Source organism: Bacillus rossius, chromosome 16 (assembly GCF_032445375.1).
Source record: "Bacillus rossius redtenbacheri isolate Brsri chromosome 16, Brsri_v3, whole genome shotgun sequence".
Lineage (NCBI taxonomy): Eukaryota > Metazoa > Arthropoda > Insecta > Phasmatodea > Bacillidae > Bacillus > Bacillus rossius.
The window spans coordinates 5,887,503-5,899,960 of NC_086343.1; the positions used below are offsets into that span (position 1 = coordinate 5,887,503).

Here is a 12,458-nt window from a genome sequence, read left to right on the forward strand (position 1 = left end):
CATTTTAATGTTGCATGGTGAATTGAGATGCTTTTAGGTTTTGTGTTATTTTGATTTTTATCACAATTAAACATAAATTCTGGTCTGTACTAATGTAAAAAATATATTTTTTAGTGCTATAATTACAGCTAGAGGAATCAAATACCAATATTAAGTAGCTTGTTAAATTATTTTTTTACCCATTTAGATTTGGGGAGTAGGTACTTATTAAAATTACTGTGAACAAAGCTTAAAAAAATCTACTGTGGCCTGGTCTGTAATTTTCTCTTTTTTTTTTTCACATCTTTATTTCTTTGTTTTCGCACGTAAGGTAGATCACTTGCAAATGTTATGAAATATGAAATGGAAATTTATAATTTACTTTCTCCATTTCCTAATCTTTGCTTATTCAGCCCCGGATGTTCCAAGGGTTAGAAATGATGCATTAAAATGCTTTATAACTGAGTGGAGTAGGTTTAGTTGCAGTAAGAAAATTTTTTGGAATAAATATTTTTGAATTCAGATTCATTTTCATATATGTCTTCCAGTAAAAATTTTGGGATGATTAAAAGCTACATATTTGAATAGGTATCTCTGAGGTTAAGAGAATACGTAGTGTGGTCAGTTTGCTGTAAATAAGGATGAATAAGGGTGAATCTGTGAGGGTCTTGGGCTCATAAGGAATCTTGTACAGGCGAGCAGCTTCGAAACGGCATGTGTTGGTTTCCCTTGGATGAAGCTCCCTTGTTTGGATCCCGTTGTAGTTGGCTTGTGCACCGCTCCCCCTCGTAGAGCTTGCATTACCTCCCCCGTACTTTCCCTCTGGTCGTTGAGGTTTAATGTGTCAAGCCTTCCACAGTAGCGAGCGGTCGCCCCGGGCCGGCGGGAGCCGCGTGGTCGAGATGCGCGACCCCTTGCATCGAGCAGGTAAGCACCGCCGGCTTGTCGTCGCTCGCTCGCCCGCCACTAACCCCTGCTAACCCAGCACGCTGCATGGCCACACACGCACGTTGGGTGGTCACGGCACGTCCGTGCGTGATGCACGCCTCCCCTCGTGGCACCTCTGTAACCAGTAGCCGTTAACACCCCCCGGTCTTCTGCTGCGAGTACACTTCAATACTGCTGTTTGACAACTGTGTCTCTGTTTCAGTTTTCTGTGCGAATTAGTGTTGGAGGCATGGGCGGTAGGTTTCCTCTTACTGCTAAGGCTCTGAATGCTTTTCCTATATTAACAGAAAGTTCAAAAATCTACCTACAAAATTTATGGTTATGTATCTTTGTTACCACTTTTGTACCATTATGTAAAAAAAAATTGGTGAATATTCAACTGAATGGGAGGAATGATTCTTACTACAGCTTTCTAGTATTGCAGTTTGGTGCATTATGACAAATTAATCTGCTGGATTCTGATAAGATTAAGATTAAATATAAATGAAAGAAGATTAAAGTGGCGACTGGGAGATGGGACGCGCGGCGACTGCAAGACGTGGACGCGCGGCGACTGCAAGACGGGGACGCGCGGCGACTGCAAGACGGGGACGCGCGGCGACTGCAAGACGGGGACGCGCGGCGACTGCAAGACGGGGACGCGCGGCGACTGCAAGACGGGGACGCGCGGAGACTGCAAGACGGGGACGCGCGGCGACTGCAAGACGGGGACGCGCGGCGACTGCAAGACGGGGACGCGCGGCGACTGCAAGACGGGGACGCGCGGCGACTGCAAGACGGGGACGCGCGGCGACTGCAAGACGGGGACGCGCTTTCTGTTACTATTAAGCTGTTTTGCAAGCTGAACAATAGTGTAGTGATATAAAAAACTATAAAGAAAGTATATACCTATTCTGCTATGTAGCTGTCCAGACATGTATTTAAAGGAATGTTATTTTGTTGGCTGCGTTAGTATGTTTTGTTACTGAGGTGGAGGGCCACAAGTCTGTTGTTGAAAATAGCTTGCTTGCCTTTACTCACATAGTGTATATGCATGTATGTAAAGTCTGGAACAAGATAAGAGGTTCTAACTGTGGTGCCTGTAGTGATAAGTTCCAGGACTGCAGTGATCTGACCACAATCATCTCTTGCCAAAGCATTCCCGTTTTGAATCCTAGTTAATGCGACCCATGTTATTTTCACAAGTGGGAAAACGCGATTGGATGGTGGGTTTTCTCAGTGCACACCTGTTTCCATCCACAGAACACACCATATCCAGCCTTGGTACCGAATCACTTCTTCGTTCACACGTGGGCTGGCCGGAAATGATAATGTGCCTATCATCAGTTCTAATTAAATGTTTCCCCGTTAAAGTTGAAATTTTTTATGCTTAAAAAAATTATGTATTTATGGAATGTCATTGTTTGAGGCTGGAGTAATCTAGGGATTTGGGAAATAAATCTATATGAAAGTTTTTTATTTGTTATAAGTAAAATGGTCTCTGATGCACTCGCATGGATCTAAACATTCCAAACCTTAAATGTTCTAACATGTTATGACATGGTACAAAGTCATGTGCGTCTAGAAGTGAAACCTTGTCGTGTTAAGAGGTGCAAACAGTAGTATGAAAATTTGAATTTGGTGGGCTTCATCGGGAACTTCTCCGCTGGCTTTGATGAAGCGGGAAGTAGGCGAGAAGCCGTACTTGGATGCATTAAGAACCAGCAGTCTGGTGTACAGCGTAGTGAGTGGTTGGTTGCAGTACGTTCACACGTGGTACAGGGTGATTAGCATAGTGCGGGCCGTTGGTATGATGCCGCAATCACAAGAGTGACAAACGGCAATGGCACTGCAGTCTTATCATTAGCGGAGATGGCAGTCATGTTAATAGTGTAAGGGAAGGTGAGAAAAAAAAAAGAAGCAGAGTGCATTTACTATAGGCACCTTAACGACAGTAGTATATGAACTGATTAGGAAGACCTTCGTACGGCTTAGCCAGAAACTGACTGAAACTGGGAGTTTCATACCACGAAGGGTGCTGTACACCAGAAAATGTGTATGGCTCTCTCTTAATTGTTTTTGGCAACAAACACAAACACAAACACAAACACAGCCATTGTGCTTGATAAGAATAGGATTTTTTTTTGGGTGGTGGGGCGGTGGGGGTGGTGGTTGGGTGAATGGGGGGGGGGGGGGGGGGTGTGTTTGTGAAGAAGGTTGCTGCTGTCCAGTGTACGTGAGAGCTGACACTGTAAACTTCTGCATACGTTAAAGGTCCTAGACACACATATACCTGAATTTATTTAAAATATTTATTACATCTTCCATTTATAATTTTGATTATACTGTAACACTATAAAGTATGATCAGTCATACATTTTACAGTAAAATTTGCTGATTTATTGCCTTTGTAGCTGTCCTTTTGAATGAATTGTTTAGCATTTCTTTGATGCTGTTAAATTTGGGAAAATTTGATTAATGCTCAACCACAAACTGAAGAGTTCAGGAAGCTTCATTTATTCTTATTCATAACAAAAAAAAAAAATTATATTAAAAAAGATGAGCTGAATTTAATTGTCCTTCCGATTTAAATCTTGAAAAATCATCTATGTATTTTTTTTTTTTAAATTATCTTCCTGCTCTTACTAACCTCTTTTGCACCAAACGTTCTCTCTGAAAGTAGATTGGTTTTGAATTTTTAACATAAGTGACTGAACAGATGTAAAAAATTTAGTCGCTACAGCAATTCCAGTGTAGGGTGCTGATTTTTTTGCTGCATGGTCAAAGCATGCATACTAACTGTGATTGATTTTAAATCACTTAGCTGGTTAGCACTATCAGAAGCGTAGGGGCACTTAAAAAAAGAATAGTTTGGGCTTAAAGAAATATGTATACAGTTTCATTATTTTCAGTTCCAACCATTACTGGTGACACTGTACGTCGCAGATAAACCTCTGTAATGGACAAAACAGGATGAATACGCTAACACACAGCCTGTTTAAGCTGGTGTTCTGTGTGTTAGCGAATACATCTATTTTTGTCCATTATTGAGGTTTATCTATGATACAAACGTAACTAGCAATGGCATATGTCCAAAAAAAACAAAACATTTCAAATCAGTTTCATGCTTGTCTTGATTTTAGTTCTGTAACTCATAGTAAGCCAGGTGTATTTGTTTTGTGCTGCATAGTTGATGTTGTTGTCCGTGCCAGTGATGCCAGTGACGCGTGCAGTGAGTGTCGTCTGGAGAGCGTGTGTGGCCGTGTGTTGCAGAAGGCGCCCCAACCGACCACGCGGCGCACGCAGTCGCTGGGCGGCGGAGTGGAGGTGTCCGGGGGCGTGATGGGGGCGGTGGAGGCGGCCCTCGGCACGGCCCGGCGGCTGGCCGCGGCCGCTCTCCGCGCGGAGTCCGAGGAGGACGGGCTGTCTGTGTTCCTGGACGGCCTGGCCTCGGACAAGGACGACGGCTCTCGGCCCGGGACGCCTGCCAGCACCTGCAGCGAGGGCGACCTCGGCGACCGCAGGTCCGACTGGAAGAGCCTGAGCATCGGCGAGGGGGGCGACGCCCCGGAGAACGTCAACTTCAGCCAGAACCGGGAACTGTGGCAGCGGCGGGCGGCGTCCCAGACGCAGCTGGGGCCCCCGTCCAAGGACGGCGCCAAGGGCTTCCGGTCCAACCAGGAGTTCTGGGAGCTGCGGCAGAAGCACACGCCGGACCTGGTGATGGATCTGCCGGTCGTGGGGTCGTCCGGCCCCAAGGACGCCGGCGGGGGGAAGAAGTCCATATCCGCGGCCTCGCTGTCGTCGCTGTCGTCTTCGTCGTCCTCCGGGGAGGAGGAGGCGGCTCCCCCCGTGACCGAGAGCGTGGCCAGCCCGCCCGGCCCGGAGAGCCCGGACATGACGACCGCGGCAGAGCGGTTCGCGAAGCAGAACCAGTGCACGCTGAAGAAGAACACGAAGGCCTCGCAGGCTGCGTCCATCGATGCCCAGACGCAGACCATCAAAGCGTCCGCCAAGCGGGCCAAGTTCGCAGCAGATGCGGACGCTCGCAAGCCTCTGCCCGACGCCAAGCCGGACGACGGCGGCGACGGGGCGAAGCAGTCTCCCGACTCGGGGAAGGGGAGCCATGCTGCCCCAGGGGGGGAGGCAGTCCCCGCGAGGAGCCCCGGTCTGCAGAGGAGCGCGCAGAAGGTGGCGCCGAAGTTCGGCCCGGCGGTAGCGAACCCCGTCTCGTCGTTCAAGCCCCAGGTGAAGGTGAAGCCGCAGATCTTGCGCAAGCCCGTCCTGCCTGTGCCCCACCCACACCCCGCGCAGCCTTCGCCGGAGCTCGCTCGCAGGGAGAAGCTCCAGGAGCCTATCAACTAGCCTGTGTGTCTCCCGAGCCGCGCGCGCTTCAATTATGCCATAAGACTGATCACTGTAACTACCACGCCGCTTGGGCAAACTGTCGAGTATGATGTGACCAAAATAATCACTATTTTCCGTGAACAGGTGTAGGAACATTTGTTACCATGATGTTTGTAATGCTGGGGATGTATTAAATATCGGTACAAAAAGTAGGCGGATGTAGATGACATAATGCAGTCCTTAGCGAGTCATAGCTTACAAAAAATAAACTATAGGCTCATAATGTACGCAGTCATTAAAAACATTAATGTTGCTTAAACAATGTAATGCATATTTCTTGATGAGATTTTGAAAGCGTTCAACTTTATTCAATGTGCCAAGGTTTTATTAAATACATCCCTACAACAGTGTGTTTAAGTGTAAATATAAACTCCACTTAAAAGGCCTTGTAATATCTTGGTTGCTTAGAATAGGAGATAGCGTCCAAAATGCATGTTACTTTACATTTTATAAGCATTTGAGTAACCGCTGCGAGGTATACTTTTTAATTAATTTTTTTTTTTAATTGGAAAAGTACAGGGAAATGATGGGAGAAGTAAGGAACATTTTGTATACTCATACTGAAAGCTGGTAAGTCACGTAGAATTGTTTATGTAGTTTAGCATGTTTTATAGCAATGTAATTGTCGAAGAATGTACTCAGTATGACCGAGCAATAGAATGTCAAATGTTGTAACAAACATATTGCTCTTTATGTGTTACTTTTACAGCTCATTCTGTGAACATCACAGATTATCGACTGTGTCGAAACTGCGCGCTAAATCGGCTATACCTTTGTAATCTCGGATTTTATCTCTTGGTAAATTCTCACTTATCAAATAAGGTTTTCTTTCCTTTCTAATTATCGTGCTCTCTTGCTCTTAACTATAACAATCATTTCATATCAACACACATTCATTAGTCTCTGATGTATTGTAAATGTTATTGGTAACCGGCTCGGTACTGAGAATTTTGTAATTGAACATTTATAATTGTGCGTGTTGTTCATCGTCTGTGTCGAACGCAAGTTTACAGTATACACGATTACGAAAGAGAGACAACGAAAGTAGATCTGTTTACCTGTTGGAAATATTGTGCCGTGGATGGGTTGTGGCTATTGCACAAATTATGAAACAATACTTTAAACATTGCTTGACCAACGTTCATGTCAAGAGCTTTATGTTTGTGTTATTGAATGCACCAAAAACTCACAAGGAATGCTGTGATTAAGTTCCAATTTTTTTTAGGAAGGTAGCATTGGGGTTGGAGTTGATGTTTGCAGTAGCCGCAGACACATTGGTCTGCTGTCCTGGCCTTAATTCGGGCCAGCATCCCTACTTTAACTTTAGATTTTTGAGAAGACTGAGAGAAACTATGTAAAACAGTACTTAGGTGTGTTAGCTGTTCAATTTTTTTTTTTTTTTTTTCACAAGTGAAGTATGTGTTAATCCTCAAATTGAAACCAACAAAAATATTGTAGTGTTTACTAGTACTTAAAAGTTCATAGTTTTTCTTTCATGTTTGCAATTTTTTTTTGTAGCTTTGTAACAAAAACCGTGGTGTCCTAAGTGTTTATAATCCTACACCTTTGATCTTTACCAAAAGTTAAGTGTTGCTTGTGTTAGTGAAATGTTAATTTTATTTCATTTTAATCATGTTCTGCTCAATTTGTAAAGGAACTTTTTTACTGTGTGGTATGTTTAGTAATGAATGTTATTAAATGAGAAAGGTCAGTCCTGGTATGTACAAAGGAATTTTTACTCAGAAATTTGCCTTTCTTAATAGAATAACATTACTGTTGTGTAATGTAATCAATTGTGCCTGGTTATGTTGTAGTCTTCGTCAGGTTACAAAAACCCAAGTGGATGGTTTAACACATTCATTAAAATTTTTTCTGAATAGCTTGCTGCAAAGGTAGCTAACTATCAGTACAGTATTGGAGGTGTGAATTGATGCAGTGGTCTGGCCGTACAATTTACATTTGTCAGTAATCCGCAAGCATGAAGTCTTTGTTACAAATTTATGTTGCTGGTACTTGTACAATCATTAAACATTTATTCCTTGTACATGCTTCACAAAGAAATAGATACCGTACCTACTGTTTCCTTGCAAATGTGTGGTCAGTATTTCGGTTTATAAATTTACAAATCTTAAGATTTATAAAAAAAAGTTATCACACTCTGATAGGTACATGACACTGTGGTCAGTAAATGCAAATTCTTAAATTTTCAAGTAAAGAAAAATTAATTTTGTAAACCGATTTAATACAAAACATGAAGCTCATAACTCATGTAGAAATAAAAATATACAGTATAGTTTGAAAACTCAGGGGTATAAAAACAAGTTAAGCTACAAAACTCTGCCCTACATCAGTATGAAATTTATAAAAGGATTTTTTTCATTTACATGAAAAACACATTATTGCTAGCCATTTGTTTTGAAAACTGATACAGAAAAGATTACTAGTATTGGCAACATATTCACCTTGGGGTTGGAAAGATATTTGATAGTGTGGTATTTCTGAAATACATTAAAAATAGTAAATACGTATCTTCAACATGGTGAGTGAAAAAAATTAACAGTATTATCATGTTAACCAAATTTTGTCTTTCTACACTATTGATGTCAAACCACTTTTATTTATTTTCTGGTTGGCAGTTATTTACTACATTTTATTAACTTCTTTAGAAAGTTGTCTTTAGGCATGTGCTTGATTTACACTGCTGAATGTGTAGAAACGACAGCTTAATATCGGTTATGTTAGTTTTGAACTAACTTACAGATATTTATTAAACTAAAAACTATGCAGGTTGCGAGATAACGAAACATTTTACATATACCGGTACGTTGTTAATGGTTGTGTGTCCCATCTACTTTGTAAGATGTAAGCTGAGAATGTAGTTTTGGAGAAACTATTCTAAAAAGTGCTTAAAAATCTTATGTTTTTAACGAGCGTTGTAGTAGTTACTCAGTTTTATAAGTTAATGTGTATATATGAATGTTGAAATTAGTGATGGTCACGTTTGTTACTCAGTCAAGGAAATGTCAGAACTCCAAACCATTATAATTTATTCACAAGTTTTAATAAAGTTCTTTTTTCCCCTACACCATATTTCGAAGGATATATGTACTGTTTACACTCGAAAATAGTCTCCCTGAATGTAAGACGATTTCCAAGTCAAGATTCCAAGGAAAATTATTAAATCACATTTTTTGTTTCCTTGCTTAGTAGGAAGTTATTGCTCAGAATCACAAAAAAAAAAAAAAAAAAAAAAACTTTTTTTTAATCGTCCAGTCTGTGAGAATTAAAAATGCTTAATGAATATTTAATGTCATTAATAATGCCTTTTAATAAAAAAAAATTGAAATGGTTAATTTTTTTTTAAATTTTACCATACAACCACATCATTTTCCCCCTTCCCTCATTGCTGTCAGATATAAAACGACCCCTGATTTTTCAGGTGGTCATTGAATGAAAAAATTCTCTTATTTTCTGGTGGATATGGTATAAACAAATATTGTGAGGTTTTTTAAATCTTTACTTCTTTTTTTAAATTTGTGTCCATACAGCTAAGTCTAATATTTCATGTTACTATTGTGTACAAGAGAATTGTCTGTTTAAGACACTGTCTTTGCATAATATAGAAATCACAATTTTCTAGCACTGAGGTATGTGTTGATTATGGCGTGCTTATGGCTTACTTTTTGTGTCCACATAAGAAAGAATGAAATGTAGGTAACCACAGAACATTAAGAACTGCTGAAAAGAATTTTAGTTAATTCTGGATGCAGTTTAATATTGAGAAAGAAAAAAATTAACAGATTGCATTGTAGTGACTTGTGCTTCAACATACTCTACTTTAAAATTCACATTTTCTCAGATTACCTGTAATTGTCATTTAGTCCTAAAATTCAATAATTATTTTTAATTTTGTATTTTGTAATTCTCGAAAAAGATTTGTCCATCTATACCTCTATGTGCAAGCTTTCTTCCCGGGCAATAGAACGATTGTTTCTACAATCTGTAGACTTGGTCTTGTATGGTATAGCATTATTACAGTGTGATAGCCATTGGTGAAGTTCATAAATATTTTTAATAAACATACATAAAATCTGAATCAAGGTGACAACTACCAGTAGATTACCTTTTAGTTTCATGGTTGCAGTTTGGGTCTTCTCAAATCACACCACAGTTATAATTCAGGGTTACAGAAAATAAATATGGATTTTTTTTTTAATTTTTATTTTGAACACTTTCAAGGTCACTTAACTGGCCATTAAGAAAGTATTACTGGACTTGTCACATGTTCACCACTTAATTGAACCTCCTTGCATGTTGCGCTAACATTACACGTCATGTTGTACGGTATTTCCCATGAAGCACTTAGAAAACTTGGGCCAAAGACTGGGTATCAGAAAAAATTACATTTAGTTTGTTTTCACATCTCTATCGTAGCCTTAGTAACCAGTTTTCGGTAGTCACAGGTATATTTCCCACGGATATGCTTGCTAAATGAAAAACTTAATTTTTTCACTGCATGGTAAAAATTAACCAGCCTCGTAAAATCCTATTTGCATTCAATATTTTCAACTTTAAAACCTTCCATTAGCATCAGAGTGTACCATGAACCATTTGTTGCTCAAAAGTTTGGAGACGACATGCCTACAATGTGGTTACATCCAGGTGCTCTACTGCTTTGCTAAACTTTTAGTCTTGAGGAGTTGGCACTAAACATAACCATGGCGTATTTATTGAAATCATTGATGGTATCGCAATGCTTTCACATGTACTCTTCGCTGTGTCTTAAAATTTTTGTCGTATGGTTGCCGATGTGTAGTGAAGTCTCAACACCAAAATAATTTTTCTAACGTGCTGCTGTGATTTTCAAATACAAAGAAAAGTTACTTCCAGCACACAGTATTGTCGATACCACCCCTTCGAGTATATTTTCAGCAATTTTTTGTACATAACTTTTTATAGTTGTAAGCGAGCTTTGGTGCGAGGAGTTTAGTACGTACTACAGTGTGCTGAATTTTTTTCTTCTTCATAGTGTGTGTATCTTGGTCATGTCTGTCCATTTCTAATTTTATTTTGTAAATGTTTTAAGTTTAAAACTTGCATTTTTTACTATGGCGCTGTAAAGTCATTATATTGTACTACATTATTCTCATGGTGTTACCACATGTATGATTTGTAATAAAGATGGTAAAATTCCAGATTTTATTTTTGCTTGGAAAGTCACCCTCCGTATGTTAACACCTTCTATCCTTCAAAGCTTTAAATCACATTAAACTAGCTGATGTACCCACGCTTCACTATGGCAGTTCAGACGGAACACACTCACATGCCCCTCCTTGTGGGTACACCACTGCCGCACCTCAAACAAAATAGTTAACTAAATGTAACTTTGAAAATCATATGAAAAAGAAATCACTAAAACTAAGATAATAATATGAATAATTGGACGCCAAAATGTTTTTAAGGACCTTCCAATTCACTTTTTTTTTTTTTTTTTTTTTTTTACCAATACTGCATACTTAGATGTGATTGCAAAGATAATTAGAGAGAATGGATTACAATCCGAAAGCAAATGAGACGTCGAATCTGCGCTAACCTGTTGCCATGGAGTCAAAGCATCAACGTTGCTATAGCAGTTGCCAAGGAGACCATCGGACAAACTTGGTCCAAAATCAATTGGGGGGGGGGGGGGGGGGGGGGTGTTTGTTGTTTAAGAAACTGAATTTTGAAAAATTGGATTCTAGGTGCAAACAGACCCCTTCGGAAAATCCACGTGTTAAAAGACACTGCTCCAGGTCTCATCTCTGCACCACGTAAGCTACAGAGTTCACGAACAAAATGCAGCTAATTAATCTGCGACTGACATTTTCAGCCAGTAAGACTCGTAATTTTAAGCACTTGGAGCATGCATGCCATGTTTTCTAAGCTTATGCAAGTTCAGAGAGTTCAAAGCTGCTACAAGTCTTGCACGACAGTCGTCCAACGCGACTACTTGTGCTACGGTCGCAGAGGATGGATAGCTATTTTAATTCATTTTTTTTGTTTTTAAATTAATTAGAAAGTGATTTTTGACCACAATTTTCCCAATAATTATCCATGGCAACAGTTATTGTATAGTTAATGCTTTATTCACTTTCGGATTACAAGTAGTCTTTCTGAACTTATCTTTGCCTTCATTTTGACACACTGGTTTTGGTCAGATAAATGAAAAATTGTGGAGGCTTTTGAAAACTGGTAAACCCAATACGGCATCTTCGTTGGTTTGTGGGTCTCACCACTTAATTGGCATGACATAACAGCGCTACCTGTGAACTGATTAGTCAACAGGTAAGATTTGAGAGATTTGTGCTACCCCAGAATCAATTTAATTTGTTTATTGATTAAGCCACCAAGTGTGTATTCAAACTTGAATAGTGGGCTGGAATGTTGCTAAATAAGTTTCGCTGGGCAGACAACATGATTTCTGTCATTGGTAACATGTATCATAAAGCAACCAATGGATTTGATACACTGCATTAAGTGATGAACTTATTTGCTTGAGAAGTTTTAGTTTGTCCATGGTGGCCACGTTCAGTGTTTGGCAACGTGGAAAATAAAATTGATATAAGTTGTTCCTGAATTATTTTATTTATTCAAGGTACGCTTCAAGGTCTCAAAAAAGTAATATTCTATGGAACTTAATAACTTTCATTATTCTCTTGGCCCAGGAAAATCAAGTGTATTTTTTTTCTGCACAAAAAACTGCCGGACCAATTTGAGCAATTCAGTGGTTTGTGACATGAATAACTAGAGATGTGATGAAAGGTGAGAAAGCTAATCAGTGGCGTAGCTAGGATTTGTGTATGGGGGGTGTTAAAAAGCATGCCCCCCCCCCTCCCCAAATTAAAGCAGGGGTCCCCGGGAAAATTTGGGTTTTAAGGTGTAAAATAGTACTATGTTAGCAGTTTTCGGTACTTAAATTTAATTATTGTAATGGTAAATTTTTTATTAATTTTAATATGAAATTTGTGTGAGTGATGAATAAGAAATTAATTAAAGATTTGGTGCTAGAGTAGGGGGGGGGGGGGGGTGTTTGAACCCCTAAAAACCCCCCTGGCTACACCCATGAAGCTAATAGGTATTGTTAAAAGTATATTAATTTAGGATTT

The 12,458-nt window shown here is 39.9% G+C and overlaps 1 protein-coding gene across 7 annotated transcripts in view; it reads left to right on the forward strand.

Annotated features, from left to right (window-relative positions):
* Positions 1-10,508, forward strand: part of LOC134540114 (SLIT-ROBO Rho GTPase-activating protein 1-like) — a 188,996-nt gene extending 178,488 nt beyond the window's left edge. For all 7 annotated transcript variants that reach the window (XM_063382620.1, XM_063382621.1, XM_063382622.1 and 4 more), the window contains one exon: positions 4,180-10,508. In XM_063382620.1, coding sequence (XP_063238690.1) covers positions 4,180-5,271 — 1,092 coding nt within the window. In that variant the 3' untranslated portion in view covers positions 5,272-10,508. The remainder of the gene's footprint in view (positions 1-4,179) is intronic.
* The last annotated feature ends 1,950 nt before the right edge of the window (positions 10,509-12,458 follow it).